At 31.2% G+C, this 21,894-nt stretch overlaps 1 protein-coding gene across 1 annotated transcript in view; it reads left to right on the forward strand.

Moving 5' to 3' along the window:
• The window catches only part of LOC127729028 (tyrosine-protein kinase Abl-like), a 41,806-nt gene extending 21,574 nt beyond the window's left edge, over window positions 1-20,232 (forward strand). Inside the window, exons 5-12 of the mRNA XM_052236630.1 lie at window positions 83-159; window positions 2,557-2,641; window positions 3,744-3,921; window positions 4,979-5,163; window positions 7,879-8,031; window positions 8,658-8,747; window positions 9,462-9,590; window positions 11,768-20,232. Of these exons, the coding sequence (XP_052092590.1) occupies window positions 83-159; window positions 2,557-2,641; window positions 3,744-3,921; window positions 4,979-5,163; window positions 7,879-8,031; window positions 8,658-8,747; window positions 9,462-9,590; window positions 11,768-13,905 (3,035 nt within the window). The 3' untranslated portion in view covers window positions 13,906-20,232. The remainder of the gene's footprint in view (window positions 1-82; window positions 160-2,556; window positions 2,642-3,743; window positions 3,922-4,978; window positions 5,164-7,878; window positions 8,032-8,657; window positions 8,748-9,461; window positions 9,591-11,767) is intronic.
• Window positions 20,233-21,894: the final 1,662 nt, after the last annotated feature.

The raw sequence follows: 21,894 nt of genomic DNA on the forward strand, positions 1-21,894 counted from the left end.
CATTTTTATTTTTTCAAGAGTTTTCTTTTTGCTTTATTTACAGATAAAGTTAACATGTATTGAAATTTTTCTTGTATTATAGGTGGTGGCCAGTATGGAGATGTATATGAAGCTATATGGAAGAGATACAACAAGACTGTAGCAGTCAAAACTCTTAAGGTTTGATAAGTCTGCTTCATTACTTTACTTTGTATCAATTTATCCATTGAATACTGTAAATACAGAAAATTTGGCATAGTACATTATGCTTAGAATATAAAATGAGATGATTGGTAAACATCAATGACAAAGAAACTTCAGAAGACAAATAAAACAACAACATACATCTACAGCTCTACAAACAACAACATACATCTACAGCTCTACTAACAACAACATACATCTACAGCTCTACTAACAACAAAATACATCTACAGCTCTACAAACAACAACATACATCTACAGCTCTACTAACAACAACATACATCTACAGCTCTACTAACAACAACATACATCTACAGTTCTACAAACAACAAAAGACGGGTGACTAAAGCATATTTCAGGCACTAAACCATGTGTCAAGCATTACACCATATTTGAAGGACTAAACCATTTGTCAAGCACTAAACCATATTTGAAGGACTAAACCATATTTCAAGCACAAGCCATATTTCAAGCACTAAACCATACTGTCAAGTTCTAAACCATATGTCAAGCACTAAACCATACATCAAGGACTAAACCATATTTCAAGCACAAGCCATATTTCAAGCACTATACAATACTATCAAGCACTAAACCATATGTCAAGCACTAAACCATATGTCAAGCACTAAACCATATGTCAAGGACTAAACCATATTTCAAGCATTAAACCATAATGTCAAGCACTATACAATACTGTCAAGCACTAAACCATACTGTCAAGCACTAAACCATATGTCAAGTACTTACCCATATATCAAACACTAAGCCATACTGTCAAGTGCTTCACCATTTTCAAGCATTAAACCATATTTCAAGCACTAAATCATATTTATTCTGTGTTAAGTTAAGCATCCTCATCAAAACTGGGTTCTACTCTGAGCATTTAAGTAACATGGTGCTATCTGAATAGTTTTTATAATAACATTAAAACAAAAATGGTACCCAGGGATGGCACTTTGAAAAAAGGGTGACCACCTATAGAAGCAACTTTCAGAATTTTCTTACTCTTTCACTGTACAAACACATCCAACCAGAGATGAATTTAGAAGTCTCTTCTCTGGGTCCTCTATGATTTTAATGGAACAGCCCTTATAAAATGTTAGAAATTTAGTAAAACAGTGCTTTATCAAATCCCATGATGTTATTAAAAAATAATGGGGAGAACACTGAAGCTTCAAAACATGGCCATTCTTTGCCATTAAATTTTGCTTTTAATGCATTAAAGTAATAAGCTTTTCGTAATCCCCATTACTGTAAATTCTAATACTTATATCTGTATGCAGATTTTCCTGAAATTGCAATAATTATAATCTCTCATTTAGTCCATTCTTCAAAAATTGCAATAATAGATGCAATAATTTCTGAATTTACAGTACATAGAGAATATCATATGGCTTTTTCAATATCACATCTGTATCAACCCGAGACACCAATATAATCCCAAGAGCTCTGCTTGAGGGATTATATTGGTTGAGGGTTGATACAGTGTGTGATATATAGATTATAACATGGCATTTTTCATATCAGACCCCTTATCAGCCCTAGGTCATGTTATCAGCCCGAGCGCCGACAGGGCTGATAAGGGGTCTGATATGAAAAACGACATGTTATGTTCTTTTTATCATATACTTCAGCAGAAGACATACAGACAAAACTATTTTTAAAACTTTGAAACAATGCATTTGTTGTAATATTTGTTTTGTATTTTTTAATAATATATTTTCCTGATTATTAATATTTCTTTTTCTCCAACTTTGTTATGTTTTACTAAAAAAAAAACGTACCATTTAGGTACATTTTCCGGAATTTGCCGAATGATGTCGAACTGTCAGGCGATAACGTTACCGAAAAGCATGCGATAATAACCGGAAGCAGTTGATATGAAACGGAAGCAGTTGATATAAACCGCAGTTGATAACAAAAGTCATATCACACGGCTAAGGCAATTCTTCAAATTTAATGAATAAATATATGTACAAATAAGTTTTATCATGGGGTACAATTATACCATTATTTTGAAAAAGCCATATCATATACACATTATTATATACATATACCTCACGTAGATGTTTTTTATGTGACATGATGTCATACAGATAAGGAGGTTTGAAATGACGTCATAAAGATTATAGGTTTGACATGACGTTATACAGATTAGGGGTTTGATAAAGCCTTTTTGCAACAGTGACTGCAATCGATGACGTGACATCATACAGATTTAAGGTGTGATAAAGCCTTTGCAACCGTGCTGATATCGATTTCATCACGAGTGGCTGATACAGCATCCTTGCCAATGATTGTATTACATATACAATTTATCTGTATTTACTACTAAGTATATAATAAATGAAGTTATTTTTATAAATACAGGAAGATACCATGGCATTAAAAGATTTTCTCGAAGAGGCAGCCATTATGAAAGAAATGAAGCATCCTAATCTAGTCCAGTTACTTGGTAAGATTTTAACACAACTATTTAAACACACCGGAAAGCAGATGATATCCAGGTGTTTCATACTGTGGATTCATTATTAATCGTGGATTCATTATTAATCGGGAGAGACCAATTTTCATGGATCTCTTGAGTAAAGGTGAACCAGGAATTTAAATATTCAATAAAGTACACATTTTCTTTAGGGTTGCATATATTTTGGCAAGACCACGAAATCATATCCATGAAAATATATTTTTTCCTAAATCCTCGAAAATTTAAATCATAAAAATAAATGAATCCATAGTGTTTAACCTGCGTTTGATGTGATTTTCTTTATCTATCCATGCTGTTTTCAGCCAACCCATGTACATATGAGTTTTAATGTCCAAATTAATAAAGATATAAATGCAAATGCTTATCTACATGTATCTGTGCATTGGAAAGAGACTGTATGTACTCTCACTACAACTTTTTATTGTCTTGAAAATGCACGTATTATTTGTAGCTGAACAGTAAGGAAATTTACTTGCTTTCTTGAATATTCGTGGAAAATCAAAATGTGTACTATTTGTGACATCATAAAAAGAATCCTAATATGTAAACTTTCCACAAAAAGTTATATTTCCTACCTAGTCAATGTTCTAACTATGATTCATTGTAATATTGGTCAAAAGCTAAAAATGGGGGCCATTTTAGGTCCTTGTAGAATCTACTCATTTCATAATCAATACTGGTGATTGAGGGGGATATTTCAGAGTAGTGCCTGTGTGTTGTCATCCAAGTTTTCCACAATCACAAGTTTCATTGATATTCACTCAACCCAGGCGAAAGTGATTTATAGCTATATGAGTACTGTAAATTCAGAAATTATTGCAAAAAATGCGACAGGGTTGTAATTGAAATAATTTAAACTCACATTTTGGATTTTTTTATACGAATGCAGCAGATTTTCTCAGTATCGGAAAAATAATAAATGCATTTTGGTCTAAAATGACAAAATCACAATAATTTCTGAATTTACAGTATTCAATACAGCATGACAATGTACTGTTTACAAAGTTTCATACTCTTGTCATACATGAACACTTGCTGATTACTATATATTTTATATGTATATTTGTAGGTGTTTGTACCAGGGAACCACCATTTTACATTGTAACAGAGTTCATGCCGAATGGAAACCTCCTTGATTTTATGCGTAGTGCTAACAAGGAAGATATAGGACCCACAATTCTAATGTACATGGCAACACAGATAGCTTCAGGAATGGCCTATCTAGAGGCTAGGTCATTTATACATAGGTAGTAATTGTTATACATACAGCTTCTGATATTACGAAAACATAGCACAGATACTAGTTGCATAAAACATAAAAAAAAAAATTTTACTCAAAAAGATGGAATAGGAGATTTGATTTGTTACTGGATAAATTAAATAAATACTCTTTGATTAGATTTTATAAAAGTGCTTGAATTCTTGAAAAATCTAGTCCCAAAATCAATGAATATTTTTGTCCAATTTACATGTAGGAATCTACTGTCAAAAAAATATCAAGAAATATTTCAAGTTTTTCTTTTAAAACATTTGAAAATTTTAGTTAAATCTCTGTAGTCAAATTTGAGAAATGTTATTGATCAACATAGCATCAAGACTGGCATATCTTGACAGTAAAAAATAACTGTTGTAAATCTGAAATAATTTTTTGCGGTGTAAAAGGACATGAGATTTCAAATTTTTGCTTTCAGACATTAAGCATTACAGATCAATTAAAAACATGCATTTTAGTTGAGTACTAAAATTTGTAGTTTGATTAACCTGAAAATTTATGGAATTAAGTACTCCATAAATTAAGTATTACCTACTTAAGTGATTTTTACTCTTTCTTAGTACCTGCAAAAGCTTAAAAAATTGGTAACCTCGTAAAACAGTGTACCAATCGAAAACATATAATATTGTGACTAACAAAAGCATCAAATTTGTGTTAGGTAAAGATATTGACCACAGAGTTGACTAAACAATATTGTATGTAAGTTGTATTTCCATGAATTACTATTCCTGGATAACAAATTTTTAGTGGAATTTGTGGATATAGGTGGACCACAAATTTAAAAGTTCAACAAAGTACAAATTTTCTATAGTCTTTTATGTGTAATCTTTGTTAAAGCCACAATATCAAAAATTCATGTTTACACATATTTTCCTAGACCCACAAAAATAAAAGAATCCCCAGTGCAGCATTTATACATTTGAGTGTGTTCAAAGAACAAGAATATATTAGAAGGATATACTGTCTAGCTGCTAGATGATATCTCCTGGTTAGTTAAGCAGATATTTAAAAGCATTTTTGATATATTGTAGAGATTTGGCAGCTAGAAACTGTCTGGTAGGTGATAGCCATATACTGAAAGTAGCAGATTTTGGTTTGGCCAGATTAATGAAAGACGATACATACACAGCCCATGCTGGAGCTAAGTTTCCTATCAAATGGACAGCACCTGAAGGGTTGGCATTTAACAGATTCTCAACGAGATCTGACGTCTGGGGTATGTATAGAAAAAGAAGAAGAAGAAGATAATTATAGAATAACTAATTGAGGAATCAAATGTAGAAAAATATTCAAAGAGTGACTGAACATAAATTCATGAATGTGCGCATGAGTTAATTATCAGTGTTGTTTGGTCACAAGTAGAATATTTTTCTATATTTTGATTCTTCGGTTAGTTATTCTTCTTATTACATTGATTGTGAGCTTTTAATGAAAATAAAGTATAAAATACTATATCTTTTTCTACACATTTCCATTTAGTTTTGCAATGTCATTGACAATGTCTTGAGAACACCCATTATTGTATGACATTAATAGACGATTGAAATTACTGGATTTATTTCACATGTGAAATTAAAGGGTTTTTGGGAAAGATGGCTTCAAGCCGTCAATTCCCTATGTGGCTGGCCAGACTTCCAAGCCCCTCACAGAAATCATTTTATTTTTATAGTTGGGGAAAACACCTCAAAATTTCATACTGAATACACCTTATCGCTATTTGTCCGCCATTACTGGACATCACACAAGTTCCCGTCAAATTTTGACGTCATAATAGAAAATATCTGACGCCACAATGGAAAAGTGATTGTTTTATGACGTCAAAAGTTCGAGCTGGACAGATTCTCGGGTCAAGCGGGAATAGCGATAAGGTGTATTGACGAGAAGGAGACACACAAATGAACAGATTGACTTTAAACACTTTTTAACACATTTGACTTCTGTATCTCGTGAAATTATCGTATCTTGAGCTCTCCTTAACATTATTTACGTTTCTTTTACAATCCGGAAAAATCAGTATTACGAAATATTCTAAATATATCCAACCTAGTGACGTCATGGTTGGAGTTCCACACTAGGTAGAAGCAGGGATATCCTTTCCTCATTATTAAAATCATTCACAGAAATCGGTATTTGTTTATTTAAAAACATAATTATGTTTTCTGTAGATGATTCAAACATGCAATGCTTTGATTTGTAGGTCAACTTTCACGGTAAACAATGGGGATACATGGGATTGGGGAGAGAAACGTCAGTTTTCATTCTTTTCTGTAACTGTATTGAGAATCTCTCCTCCAATACAGGAGCACCTCAAATTGATGAGTAATTATCCACCTAAAGAAAAGTTTGTGTGTCTAAACACTTAAAATGTGATATTTATTATATGATAAGTAGTTTTCCATTAAAACAAAATTTTATGTACCTACATAATCATTGTAATGGTAAAAAAAATATATAAAATTTTCAAATGGCTTTTTGTAGTTTAAACATATTTAAATGGAAATTTAAAACTGAATAGACTTTTCAGTCCTCACTTTATCGAGAAAAAAATTAAAATCTTAGAGCCCTGTCACAAAAAATGGAGAAATGCCCTAGCTTGCAGTTCAGTGGTATACAATAAAAAAATATATATATTGTTGTAGTTATTAAAGGATAGAATTCAATTGAATTTTAGATAATTAACTTTCAACTTTAATGAAATGTTTTGAATTAGAAGGTGCCAATCTCTTTATTGGTCCAAATTAATTCTATGATGAATTCTTGGCTAAGGAAATGAAATTACATTATTAACCAACAATTAATTTCAATATTATCAATCTTTCTACATGTTTTTGCTCATTCTTTGTATGAAGACTATCAAAAGATACAAAAAAAAAATAGAAACATTTGCCGTCTTTTCCCTCAGAGCTTTTAAGCTCTTTGATTTAAAATTGGAAATCATGCTATTTCATTGCAAACAATGTACTAATAGATTTTTATTTGGACATTATTTTAATTATATCACATGTGACTGTTGAAGTCGTTAGCTGGATTAATTAGTTTGGATTGAAATTTCTAGTACCATCAAGGTTCATATAAAAAACCTTTTTCAAAATATTTGTTTTAACATAGCAGCCTTTTAAAAATATAGGAGAGAAATTTATGTCTAATTGGATCCACTAAATACTTATTTTGATATGTGATAAATTTCAGTAGAGAAAATTTTTTGCACTTTTACATTTGTTGTTCTTTTTATAAAAGAACATGATATGGGAAAGGTGTTCATGTAGAGCACCTTGAAAAATACAATTGGAAAATTCTTCGTGGTAAAACAAGTAGCATAAAAATGATTCATCTTTCTCAAGTCATTACAAGGCCTTTACTTTAAAGATATGAAAAAAATCTTTTTAGATACTTAACATGAAAACAAACATCAAGAAAAAAGTATACAAATCAGTAGATAAAAATGAACATTCAGCTATATTATGTATAGTTTGATTAAATAGATATAAGAAGATGTGGTATGAGTGCCAATGAGACAACTCTCCATCCAAGTCAAAATTTATAAAAGTAAACCATTATAGGTCAAAGTACAGTCTTCAACACGGAGCCTTGGCTCACACCGAACAGTAAGCTATAAAGGGCCCCAAAAATTACTAGTGTAAAACCATTCAAACTGGAAAACCAACGGTCTAATCTATATAAACAACGAAAACGAGAAACACTTATGAACCACATCAACAAACGACAACTACTGAACATCAGATTCCTGACTTAGGACAGGTGCAAACAAAAGCAGCGGGTTTTAAACCTTTTAATGGTACCAAACCTTCACCCTTTTTCTGAAACAATAGTGTAACATCACAACATAGAAAGACAGCATGTTTATAAACTAAAACCTGAAAATAATGCGCAATAACTTGAACATCTTACACAGTGTTAGATTATTTTCTAGCATTTGGTGTATTACTGTGGGAGTTGGCTACTTTTGGGATGTCTCCCTATCCAGGAGTGGAATTGACCGAGGTGTACCATTTATTAGAGAGGGGTTACAGGATGGACAGACCTGCTGGATGTCCTGCCAGTGTATATGAACTGATGATGAGATGTAAGAGTTTATTTCTTCCTTTAGTACTTACTTTCCTTACATGTGATTACCCATTTATTGTACATTTAAACATATAATAAACATGAGACATATGAAACTAACCAAGCAAATAATGACGGATGTTGTGTTTGTATTTATGCTGTCATCCTGAAGATTTGTACATTGAAAGCTGCAGATTCAAAGGTCTTCCATTTCATCTTTACATAGTTATGTGGAACAGCTGTAAATATTATAAATGAAAAAAAAGACCTTCAGACTGTTGCTTCATTATGTAAAAAAATGTATATATATTCCTTTATGTAAGTACAGATCATATTTTCTTTAAATGGGAAAAGTAGGTTGACCTTGATAAAACCAGTATTTTTGCAAAAACTGATTATATGATAGTTGCAATTTTTTAATTCAGATGACAAAATATGATAATTTATTTTAATATTTTTTTAGATGAAATAGTATCTTAACAATTAAAAAATCTTTTAAGGAAGGGAGAAATAAAAGAGTAATTAAATAATTATTTGGTAATCATTTTCTTTATATCAATAACATGTGTTTTATTTGAAAAATTGTTTCAAATTTTAAACTAAAAATTAATATATAAATAATCTAAATGGAAACTTTTTTTGTAGGTTGGCAGTGGGATCCTAAAGACAGACCTACCTTCAAAGAAATTCACAATGTATTAGAACATATGTTCGAAAAATCCAGTATTAATGAAGGTATTCTTTTAACTCACAAAAAGATGGTTGTGCTTTTGCATAGGTACTGTCAGGTATTGTAACAGTCCGAACATAATTTACTATACACTAGTTTCAGAATGAACAAAAGAAACTATGATTTTACCTAGAATCTTAATTATATAGAATGCACTGTGAAACAATCAATAACGGATTGGTACACTCAAAATTTCAACCAATTGAATACCATACAAAAATATTTTGAAAACTAGAAATTGAGAAATATGATACCTATCATTTCTGTATTCTAAAGAGAAAGATTGAAGTCCAGACTTAATTCTGTAATTAAATATTGGCAACCATATTTGGCATTATTTTTTACATAGAATATCAATTTGAGATACTGTAATTACCTAGTAAGGAAAAAAAAAAGATTTAGTGTTTGCCAACAAGGATTAAAAAAAAAGTACAACAATCAATATTTGTGGAGATTTTGTACACTGCATATTAAAAGCAAATATGGATTTGCATCACCAGGTGTCATATATTCATTCTTGAGATAACTTTTTATACAAAATAAACATAAACTGTATTGTAAATGTATTTACTTCAGCTCACTTATCTGTAGAAATAGATAAAAAAAAAAACTGAAATTTTTAGGCTTTTAAATAAGAATTTATTAACATTTTTGCGTTGTATGATTTCAATGAAAATGCATGTAATGTTAAAGATAAATATTGCGTTTTATTCTTTCAGAGATTGAGAAAGAATTGGACAAAGATCCTAAGAAATTTCAAGGTTTACTTCCACCCAAGAAGAATCGTTCAGGTGCTAACTTAGCAGGACTGGATAGTCCTGATCTTGGGGAGGGCAGGATCAGTGCAGGTATAAAACAAGTTTATCAAAGAGACTGAAGTTAAGGACATTTCAGTTTCAAAAAAGCAGATCTTTAGTCTCATGGATTCTGGTAAAAGCTTTGATTTGTAGAAGTTACAATTTCTTTTTTCAGACACTCAGGGACTTGAGTACAGTTAGTTATAAGTGTTATTCCATATAAGTATAATTTTAGTAGGTTTTTCTATAAAAATTAGATTTTAAATCAAAGCTTTTACCAGAAACTATGTGAAATAAATATCTGCTAAACGTCACATACTTTTACATTATGTTAAAATGTTTGATGTACAATTGGTTTTGATGAATAACTGTCATTTAATACTTTTTTCTTGGAATATATGGGATTAAACAATTACTGTCCTTTAATTCTGTAAATATGTGGTACAATTGAATTGAAAAAAAAAATCACTCACTTCAGCTGCTGGCCTTAGTGAATGTGAGTTTTTCAAGTCAATAAAACTTATTTACCTCATCAAAAGAATTTTGTCAAGGGAGACAACAAATTTACAGAACTGGCAGTTGAAAATCACTACAGTAAATTAAACTTTGTTTTTGGAAGGCCTAGGAGTGTTCTGTTTTTATCGTTACTGTAGATAATTTCTTCAATAAAACTGTTGATTCATTATTATTCGTTGACTACATATTTTTGTGGATTTTGTTGGTATATGTAAACCATGAATTTAAATGTTCAACAAAGTACACATTTTCTATAGGCTTGCATGCAGATTTCGGAGAAACCCCGACATAAAATATCCACAAAAATTGGTACCCATGAAAATAAATGAATCAACAGTGGTTGTTGCTGGAGCGTTGGCATATCAGGTTAACCTTTTAATCCACATTATTTGGTCTGTGGTGGAAATCATACCACATGTTATTTAATACAGTCCATTGGGATTTGCAATATAAGAAATAGACCTGTGATATCAGTTTCATCATTTTGCCAGGTGATCCCTCTTTTTGAAATCCTTATATATATATCTGTTTTACAGTTTTTCTTACCAACCTATGCTGCAGGAAATATTTAAATATTTGGTCATCTCCTGTTACGTTAATTAACTCTCTTTCTAATTGGACATGTCTTGTTTGTCTTTCAGCTGTTTAAAGCATACATTATATGTTATAAACAGCTGATGCAAACTTTTATTTATGCCCCAACTACGACAGTAGAGGGGCATTATGTTTTACGGTCTGTGCGACCATTCATTCGTTCGATTGTTCGTTCTTCCATCCGTCCGTCCGTCTGTCCCGCTTCAGGTTAAAGTTTTTGGTCAAGGTAGTTTTTGATGAAGTTGAAGTCCAATCAAATTGAAACTTAGTACACATGTTCCCTATGATATGATCTTTCTAATTTTAATGTCAAATTAGAGTTTTGACCCCAATTTCACGGTCAACTGAACATAGAAAATGATAGTGCGAGTGGGGCATCCGTGTACTATGGACACATTCTTGTTTAATGAAGTCTTGTGGAATGATGACAAAAAAGCAAAACAATCTTATTGCATTGGACTATTTACATAAGTTGAGATCTGTAAAATCATTTGGGTAAACAACATTTCCCAATCAGCTGCTATTGTCTATTTTATTTTATTTTTTTATCCTTGTAACACGAACATACAGTGGTGGATCTGGGGATTGGGGTTCCGGGGGTTGGAACCCCCCCCCTTTTTTTTTGGCCGATCAATGCATTTGAATGGGAACATATGGTTGGAACCCCCCCTTTAAAAAATGGCTGGAAACGCCCCTGACATAGAAGTTGATATGTAATCAGAGATTTATAAAATTATGGTATTATATGCCTCTGGGTTAATCATTTCAATTTGCATATAAAATAACACATACTTTCAAGGTAGAGATAAATTATAGTTATAATTAAGGAATGATAATTTTTGTGTACAGTCAGAAGGAATTAAAAAGCATGAAACTTCAATTTTTTTTCCTCCCTAAAAATAAAACAAATCTGGTAGACAGATCTTTGAACCAACAAATTATAAAAAAACTAGCCCCAAATCTGTCATTTCAAAGACCTAGTAAATTTTTAATTAGTTCCATTTTATAGCAGCTAAAAAATTTCAGCATGACAACCTGTAAGAATTTAGCTAAAATCTGATTTCTTTATATTGTATTGCATAACGCAATTTAATTACCTCTTTCATTATTCTCTTAAGGTCCTACTCCACCAGCATCTAGACGAGTGCTGCCACAGAAGGAGGATAATGTTGATGTATTGTTACGTCAAGTCTCCAAAGCAGTTGTCGCCAAGGCTGCTGCTAAGAAAAAGGGTGGACCTGCTCCTGCTCCTCCAAGACGAACTACATCATGTAAGGATCCAACAGATAGCCAAAAGGATATGGAAAATGAACTGAAGGCAAAAATGAAACTTCAAAAAGCTAAAATTGAAAGCTCAGTTCTCATAGAAAATTATGATGATGATGAATATCATGAAACTGGAAGTGATGTAGGTTTGACTATTACACTGCAGCCTTCTAAACGACTAGAATTAGGCTCTCCTAAAAGTTATCAACGAGAGGGAAAGGACGTGAAAATGGAGGATAGCGGAATATCACAAAGTAGTACCGAAAGTTTAAAACGTGCTCAAATTGACAAATCTAAATATTTGATCAATACTGATAGTGCTGTGAAATCTTCTGCTTTTGAACATTCTAAAGAGAGGAGTAGTGGGCGGAGTTTTAATTTGCCTTACCAACGACAATATAGTATTGAAAGTGGTGATAGTAGTCACCGTGTTTCTAAAGAGACTAGTACTGAAGAAACAAAAGACATGGTGTCTAATTATAAAGGAAAGTTTTATCCTAAAAAAGCATTACCATTACCACAACAAGCTCTTATAAGGCGACAGTCATCAGGCAGAACTAATAAGACTCGAGATGCAGAAAGTAGTGTTACAATAGGACGTTTAGACGTAAATAATGTTACAAAAGCAATCAGTAGGTATGGAACTATTCCCAAAGGCCGTCGGATAGAGGCCTATTTAGCTTCAATGGAATCGGAAGTAGAAAGAAATCAAATTCCTGACCTGCCTGTAGTGGACGATCAGGATTCAGGCACTGACACTGCTAGTGTTGCATCATGTCCTAATTTAATGCCGGAAGCAGGACAAGATGCAGAAAAACTAGTTTCGCATGGTCAACGAGAAAACAGTGATCCTGGTATAAAGCCAGAACCTAATGTGAAGCCAAGTAGTTTTGTAAAATCTCAGTCACAATATGGTATAGTTGATAATCAAAACCTTCCTAACACTGGGTTACAGAGACAAAAGTCTGACGTGACGCATAGTAATAATGAGTTGGCTAGAAACTTTCCTGATCAAAAACCCAAACCTAGTCCAAGGTTATCACGTATGTTTGAACCTCGTAGTGAGATGGATCATACCCAGCATGTTATTCAACCAATACATAAACCTTTAGTTGGTATTGATCATAGTCCAGCTAGCACAGACTCAACATTAATCGGAAGTCCAGATTCAGTTCTCGATTCACGTAAACATTCGGAGTATAAATCGCCTCGACCCACCTTTTCTCATAAAATGAGATCTGCTTCGACAGGAGACTATCCTTTGCAAGGGGAATCTCCTGCAGCTGAAAATATAAATGTTACAAACTCGTGGAGTGGGAATAATTCAGAATCTATTACTGAGGAACAAACAGAAGCATATTCTGTTTTGTCAAAAGTTGCAATGTTTCAATCACAAAAACCAGGCAGTTCTGATTATGGACCTTTTAAACCTTTTACTAGGAATGAAAATGGTCGAGAATCATTTTCTGAGAGACATGAAGGTGTGCGACCACTATCAGATCTGAATTATAAATCTCATGTTAGTAAAGATGACAATATTTATAAACCTGTTTTGCCGAAAAATATTCAATCTGGACTACAATCATCACTTATGTCCAAGTCCATGATAGATACTTTGGAAACAGTGCCTGAAAAATATTCTGGACCTAATTCTGATTCAGATTCTCCCAACGTGACACAAGAAAGTGTTTTAAAATCTGCTAATGAATTAAATAGTTGTATAGAGTCACTGACAGCTGCTGGGAACAAAACCAGCACAAATTTTATGCTTCTGTCGGAGCAAATTTTAACTTTTCATGAACTTTGTTCCCATTTTATTGATAATTTACAAGTACATGCCAAGTTTCATGCTAAAGAATTATTATCACAATTGCAGGCTCATAGTGAACAGTTAAAGATATACAACAGTTCAAACCCAGCCAGTGGAATCAAGTTGACCAATGATGTTAAAACAACCATGCAAGAAATACTTAGTCTTATACAACGGTGATTTAAGTAAACTGGTCATAGAAAAATTAGGGAGTAGTCATTTTGTCCAACAGATTGCAGGCCAAGCAAATTTTTTTATTTTTTAAAAACTGTCCATATACACATCTATATCAGAATAGTTTGCTTGAAAAACAATTGATGTCTTTGCATGGCCTTACATTGTTATTCATAATCAAGAACTTGGATTTAATGATAATTATATTATGATAGTACATTATACAAGAGAACAAAGAGATCTAAATGTAAAAAGGCACAAATAAATATCATTTTTTTATATAAATAATTCCAAGCTCACATTCATTTGTATATAAAATCACCAGAATAACTGACTTTATGAAGAAAATTTTTGAGACCCGATTCCAATCAACATCAATCTTTTCTTGAAATATTTTACATTATTCATTGTTATTTGTATAGGATTCAACCCCCCTCTTTTCAACAAATATAAGCACAAAAGCATAATACAGTGTATATTTTAGGTTTACCTGCCAAAGACTGGTCAATAATATATAAATTATGTATATATTAACATGAACTTCTTTTACTTACCAGCAAAAAAAAATGAGATATGAATTGTTAATGTGTGTTTTAACAATTACTAAGTAGTACAATGTAGTATAAACATTTGTGTCAAGGCAGAAGGCTTACTTTCAAGGTTGTCACAGATTATTATTTTTATTTGCCTTAATTTAACTCAACTAGTTTGTAATGTTTAAAATTTTTAAAAGAAAAAAAGATCTTAAGGGTTGTCAGTTTATCAGTTTTATTTCCCATTTGAATAGATATCTGGCTATCCAATGAAGCCATGAAGACAAGTATATACTTTATTGCACATGTATTTATTTTCCCCCGGCAGGTCCAATATTGTTATTGTATGTCCAGCAATTACAGATTGTCATCATAACTGTAATACTATCTATGCAGTGAAAGATATAGGTTAAATATTGATAAAACTAATTATTTAAGAATAAATTAATGAAAATTAGAACCCTATTAATAATATTGCAGCAACAGCATTACAATACTGTGTAACAGCATTCGAGTCATTCTTGAGCAACTTGATTCTTTATTTTGTTCAGACTAATTTCTCAGGAACTCTTGATATTATTTAAGTATTACATTGATTTTACAATTCTCTTCTTCTACCACAGGTTGACATGATGTACATTTCATAAGAAATCCTATTACTTACTCCTTATTTCTCGAGGGAGGAAACCCTGAACACATACCTTTTTGTTTGGCCTAAGTTTACTTTAGAAAAAGTTGTAAAAGACATATTGTTTTGGTTTTCTCATTACTGTGACCTCTAATTGCAAACATTTTCGTCATTTAGTCTCTGGTGGAGAGTTGTCTCATTGGCAATCGTATCACATCTTATTTTTATACGCCAGTTTACCAGATGTATTATGGTATACCGTCCGTCCGTCGTCAACATGTCATACAATAACTCAAAAACCCTTTAACCAATTTGCATGAAACTGAATTGTTTATATTTATTGACTCGAGCTCCCTTTCCATTTTTATAAATTTTAGATTTTACGTTTTTGAGTTATGAGGTTTTATTCATTAAAAAAGGGGGATTTTCCAGTTTTCGGACAATAACTCAAAAATGCTTTGAGCAGTTTTCATGAAACTTTGGTGAATTGTTTATATCTATTAAAATAACTTCCCTTTATTTTTTTTTTTAAATTCCTGGTATGACATTGAGGAGTTATGGAACTTTATTCTTTGAAAAAGCGATGGGCGTATCATGCTCTCAGGGCACAGCTTTTTATCATATTTGTAATGAACAAATTGCGACTTGTTGCATATGTCAATTTTATGAATGGAAATAAAATTCCTACATCTTTCACTGCCTAGGATATTGTTGCCGTAGTTACATTATACCCATGTAAAATAGACCTGACGTCTGCATAATTTAAAATGGAAGATTCCAACTAAACAGCTTGAAGTGTGATATCAGACCAAAATGTCATCTTTCAGAAGAAGAAAATGTGATAAATTTTTTTTGCAATGAGATTTTTTGGTGCTACGTGGTTAATAAGATGTTTATAAATGAGGTTATATGTATTAAATACACATAAATGTACATGTGTATTAAATACACGTAAATGTACATGTGAATGGTTAGATATTTGAAGTCTTCTGATCATGATTTTGGACCAAAATTTTTAAATCCATGTTTGTAATTGGACCAGTACTTTTTATATTGATTGTTAATGTATGAATCATAACTATAGAAATATTAAGGCATATTTAAGACATGACATATGAAAATAAATTAAGGGCTGTTCCAAAATTTATCAGGTGGGGGGATGGGAGGCCATCAAATTGATTTAATATAGGTGGTTGCATTTTCTTTAGAATTTTGATAGAATTATAAGTGAAATGAAAACTTTTTTTTATGTGTTGGCGTGGTCTTAAAAAGTGCCTCCTATGCCCCCATGCGTTAAATTCTAGAAAAGCCCTAAGCATTCTTTTGGTTGCTTGAACTTGTCTTTTCTGGTGTAAAAATACCACCAACATGAAGCCATTAACAATTGTTCTTAAAAAGAATTTTTTGCTTTGAATTTTTTTTGTCATTAGGTTATTCCCATCTCATAATTTCAGAAAAAAGTAGTACAAAATTATCTCAAATTTTGGTGCTGTAATTATCATGTTAGAAACATGCAAGTTTATAGTTATCTTTGAAAGAGTAAGTAGTTAATAAGAAAAAGTAATACATTTGACTTGTGCTGACCATATAATTACTATTGTACGTCAATGTGAACTAGTTTTCAGACTTGAGATAATTTGTAACTGGACTAAACCTTATAGTTTCTGAAATAAAGATTTCTGATGTTGGTAAATCAAAGGCAAAGTTTAATACCAATAGATAAAATAGTTCACACAAGAAATTTTGATGAAAAAAACGTTTCAGATATGATCTAAATATAAAAGACCTGTTGTCAGAAAGTTCGTTTTCAGATCAAAGTTTTGTTTATTATAAGTCTGTAAGTAAATTTGATTGAAATTATCAGAAGGTCATTGACATCACAAGTCTGTGAGTTATATAAAATATATTCTTAATGTGTAGATTTTTGGATTGTCAGTAAATTGATTTTTAGAAATTCTATTGGACATGTGCATTAGGCTTAAGGTCAGTTGATTCAAACGGTTGAATGGTGATATCCTTTTTTTGAAGCTGTTATATAAGTACTAGTACTGCAAGGACTTATATTTCTTGAGTACTGGAAAAGTACACATAGTTGTGACAAATGATAGTTTTTATAATATATATATGAAATATTGGATTTTTATGACATTTTACAGCAAGAAATTGAAAAGTCCTGCAAGAAAGTTGTGATTTATAACTTGAGGCAGAGTTGTGATTTTTTTCAGTAGAAAATGATAAAATTTACATGATTCTTATGACTAGATTAAACATGCATAAATTCACATCTGTTTTAATATTTAGATATTTTAAGTTATATAGGGTCTAAAAAAGCCCAATAGGAATTAGGAACTAGTCCTGTAGTGTATAGTTTATCAGAATATTAAGCATTGAATATTCAGGGTTGTCACATGATAAATGTAAGCGCATTTCAAGTATATCCATTTTAGGTTTCCATAATAACCAAATAAATTCATGAAGAACGATAAAATCCAATATCTTATTAAATCTACACCTTTATATCTTGAATTTCTTTAGTCTTGTGATGGGTCAAATTGAAATATATATAAAAAAAATTGTGCTTAAAAATTAAAATACTCTAGTTAGTTATGTAATAAGAAGTCATGACTTTGTGCAAAAAATAAATGTGATGAATATGCAAATGTTTTGTTAAGGAGTTCCTTCCCTTTTACTAAAGTTGGAAGAAAAACAACTTATATTGATTATTTGATGTGCCTTTATTTAGTTTAAATGATATTTCCCTGTTAACTTACTTTTGATGGGAAAAATAATTTATGCTTAAGATTTTTTCTTTCTATCTAATATTTCTTATTTATAAATGAAGCCACCATGGTTTTAGAAATAAGATTGAACTAGTATCTAAAGAATAGAAGTGTTTTTGTAACCATGGTAACACATAGATAATATTCTCTTGTCTGATATGATATGTAATAATAAATTAAAAGTGTACTTGGAAAAGATTATATTTTATTGAAAATGAGTGAAATCTTTGCTTTTTCTTTCTTCTGTCGTTCTTTATAATACTCTATGTAAATAGTACATATTTAATAACTAAATGTAATAAACAAATATCAGCATTTTTGTAATTTATTGAGTTGTATTGGTGAAAACTAATGCATTTGCATAATTTTGAGAGACTTGTAAGATAATTGAATATTTTACTAGAATGTCCGAACATGTCCATGTGGTGTTTGATGATTTGTGTCCATGTTTAGGTTACTTAGTATTCGAAGGGCATTTTTAGAAAAAAATCTTGGGTAAATGTTCAATAGTGCTTTGCATAAAGAAATTTTCAACATAATGACAATCATATTATTTCAATTGTCTAAAATAAAAAATATAAATTTGCTTCAAATATTTTGGATTCCTTCATAGCAAAATATCACTAAGATATTTTAATTTTGGATTAATTTGAGATACTGTAATTTCAGAAATTTATACTTTTGTTTAATGTAGTATTGTCAAATATCCAGTGTCTGGTGAAATTACAAATTTATTTAATGTGACGGCTGGAATGTTTATTAAATATAAATGTTTCTTGTAATTTTGAAGATACTGTTATTTAAATTTGAAACTGAATATGCACGAAATATTTACAACTGGACTTTAAGGAAACAGTCAATAAATAAATATGAAAGTCAAGACTTTTTCCACTTTTCATGTGAAACAATTGTTTGTAATGAAGTTTATTAATACCTGAACATGGACATGACCTGTTTGATAGAATGCTGCTAAGTTATAGCAATCAACTGTTTGTGTTTCCTTTGTAAAATGTCTTTATACTTTCTGCTTAAAAAGCAGTTCACATGCAAGAAAATACAAGCTGCATGGGATCAAAATTGAGCTTTGAATCATATCACTGAAATTGAGTACTGTTAATAAGTATTACTGTGGATTCATGATTTTTCGTTGGATACCAATTTTCGTGGGTTTCATGGGTACAAGTAAACTATGAATTCAAATGTTCAACGAATTACAAATTTTCCGTAGGCTTTGTATGCAGAGATTGGTAAAATCATGAAATCAAATATCCATGAAAATGCAAGTTTTCCTCAATCCACGAAAATATATGAATCCACAGTATGTTAATAAAGCTTTTAAGTTCTCATTTGTGATGTGGGCTTTGTTGCTAGATAATGGCTATTTATACAAGTCACCGCTGCCTTTCATTGGATAAACTGTTGTTTTTTTTCATATCGACCAGCAGTTAAGAGAAGAAAGTGGGAAAACCATTGAGAATACAAATGTCTATTTTAATAAGTACATAGAAACAAAAATAGAAGGTTTTTTGATGAGTTTGTTTATCTTGCTGGTAAAGATTTTAGTAGAGTTTTGGTAATTTACAACAGTTTAAAGAAAAATTTAGTGTTAAAAAATACATTGATTATGATGTACCAGTTGATATAGGTCAATATTTATCCATTGAAGCTTGTGTTTCATCCACACATGAAAATTGTTCATTTATCTCATATTATGCTTTATAAGATCAAGGTGCTTCTTCAAAAATAATTTCTAATTAAGACATCTGAAGAAGTCATTATCTTTTGAATAATAAGAATATGGAAACTGATAACTGTGGATTGTATTATTTTTGTTGGAGAGAATTCTCATGAATTAAGGAAAGAATAAATTTTCATGGATATTTGATTTTCTTGATTTTTGTACTTCTTGTTCATTAAAATCTGTGTATTTCCAATATCTATGAAAACAACAAAAATTGGTACTCCACAAGAATAATGAATCTCAGTATATAAAGTATCCAGATAGCATTTTACATTGGATAACTCATTAACTGTGCATGTAAATATGCTTCTGAGTAAGTGAGTATAAAAATGTGAGGAAGATCCAAGTTAATCATGTGGTCTTGGTATTTTTTTTAAAAGATCATGTGATGGTCATGTGACCAAATTTTAAATAATCATGTGATACTTGTATAAAAGGTGTATTTCTAAGTGCTCTTTATGAAAAAGTTTTATACAACAATTACAACAATTTTAACAATATTTGCTTTGCTTTAATGTCAGAATGTTTTATAAATAATGTATATTTAAACTGAAACTTGTGCTTTAAACTTGAGGAATGTATGAGAGAGTATAATACAGTGTATATCAATGTACATTTCATGTCAATTAAAAAATCAGATCATTTTGTCAATACTTTTCTCATTAGAGCCTATTCTTATCAACAATTGTTGTTTGTCTGAAAGGAAAGACATATGAATTAGAAAAAAGATATTAAATATGTACAAGCAATGTAAGTAATTCTATAAAAGAGGGACGAAAGATACCAGAGGGACAGTCAAACTCATAGATGGAAAACAAACTGACAACGCCATGGCCAAAAATGAAAAGACAAACACAAAGGTGGTGGATCATATTAGACTAAAGCAATCTTGAAAAGAGTTTATTGGCTTGTTTTAAAATCACAGTTGAGGTTGCTGATGAAAACAATATTTAATAAATTTCGCTTCTCTGGATTTACCTTCAGTAGGTATGCTCAAACCCAAAAATATGAGTCATGGATGTAATAAGAAGAGCTATATGACCAAAAGGGAGGTAAATAGAACAGCCAAATTCAATTCTTGGTAAAATTGTCTATTTTTTGTGTTGCCTCAACGAAGGCGAAGACTTAGGCGTGCTCTAATGGCATCGGGGTCAACAATGTATAAGTTTGTGATTAGTTCAATTTATGGGGAATCATGAGTGGTAGGTCAATGACATTTGGTATGCAGTTGTATTAGCATTAGCACATCTCATTTCCATGGAGATTGTTTTGTACCACCCCTCAGTCTTTGCTATATACTTTGAAAATTTTGCTTAGTTTACATGTATTAGTTTGTAATTCATTCAGTTTAAGGGGACCAACTTTAAGTGGCAAGTCAATGATATTTTGTATGCAGATGTTTTAACACAAGCACATCTCATTTCCATCGCATTTTTTTGGCTCCCCCTCAGTCATGGTCTATTGACTGAATGTGAAGCTTAGTTTACAGATTAAAGTTTGTGATTATATCAGTTTAAGATTAACCACTAATTTCAAGTCAATGATATATGGTATGCAGTTGTTTTAGCACTTGCAAGTCTCATTTCCATGGAGATTTTATGGCCCTGCACCCTCTTCATGGTTCATTGACTTTGAAACTTAGCATACTGTAAATTCATAAATTAGTGTGTGCATTTATTATTGGTATTGTGGAAGAAAGGACAAAAATGTGAGATTAATTATTACGATTTTAGGAAAGTCTGCATACAGTTATATGTATCTGGTATCAGAAAGCTAGTTCTTAATATTGCAATAGTTACCTAGTCACATTATTAGCATTAATAAAAACCTTGCCATAATTTCTGAATTTACATTAGTTTTATATGATTGTCAATATTAGGAAATTATATGCGACTGTCATACAAGTGAGAGATTTAGCTAGCTATAAAACCAGGTTTAATCCACCATTTTCTACATAAGGAAATGCCTGTACAAAGTCCAGAATATGACAGTTGTTTTCCATTAGTTTTATGTGTTTTGAATTTTTGATTTTGCCATTTCATAAAGGACTTTCTGTTTTGAATTTTCCTTGGAGTTTTGGTATTTTTGTTATTTTACTTTTTACAAGTTAAAGTTTCTGTTTACGTGGCAGAGTTATACATGTTTGCAGGCTCACAACCTACCCCTAACCGGGTGTAACAGCACAACATAACAAAGTCATTTGAAAAGTGTAACTCATCAGATCAAAACACAGCATAAAAACAACAGGCAAAAACCTTAAAGAGACAAAGTGCAGATCCGAGAGTACTCACAGTAACGGAAAGCTAGTTCAAA

The sequence above is a fragment of the Mytilus californianus genome, unplaced genomic scaffold, assembly GCF_021869535.1.
Source record: "Mytilus californianus isolate M0D057914Y unplaced genomic scaffold, xbMytCali1.0.p SCAF_2, whole genome shotgun sequence".
NCBI classification, from domain to species: Eukaryota; Metazoa; Mollusca; class Bivalvia; order Mytilida; family Mytilidae; genus Mytilus; species Mytilus californianus.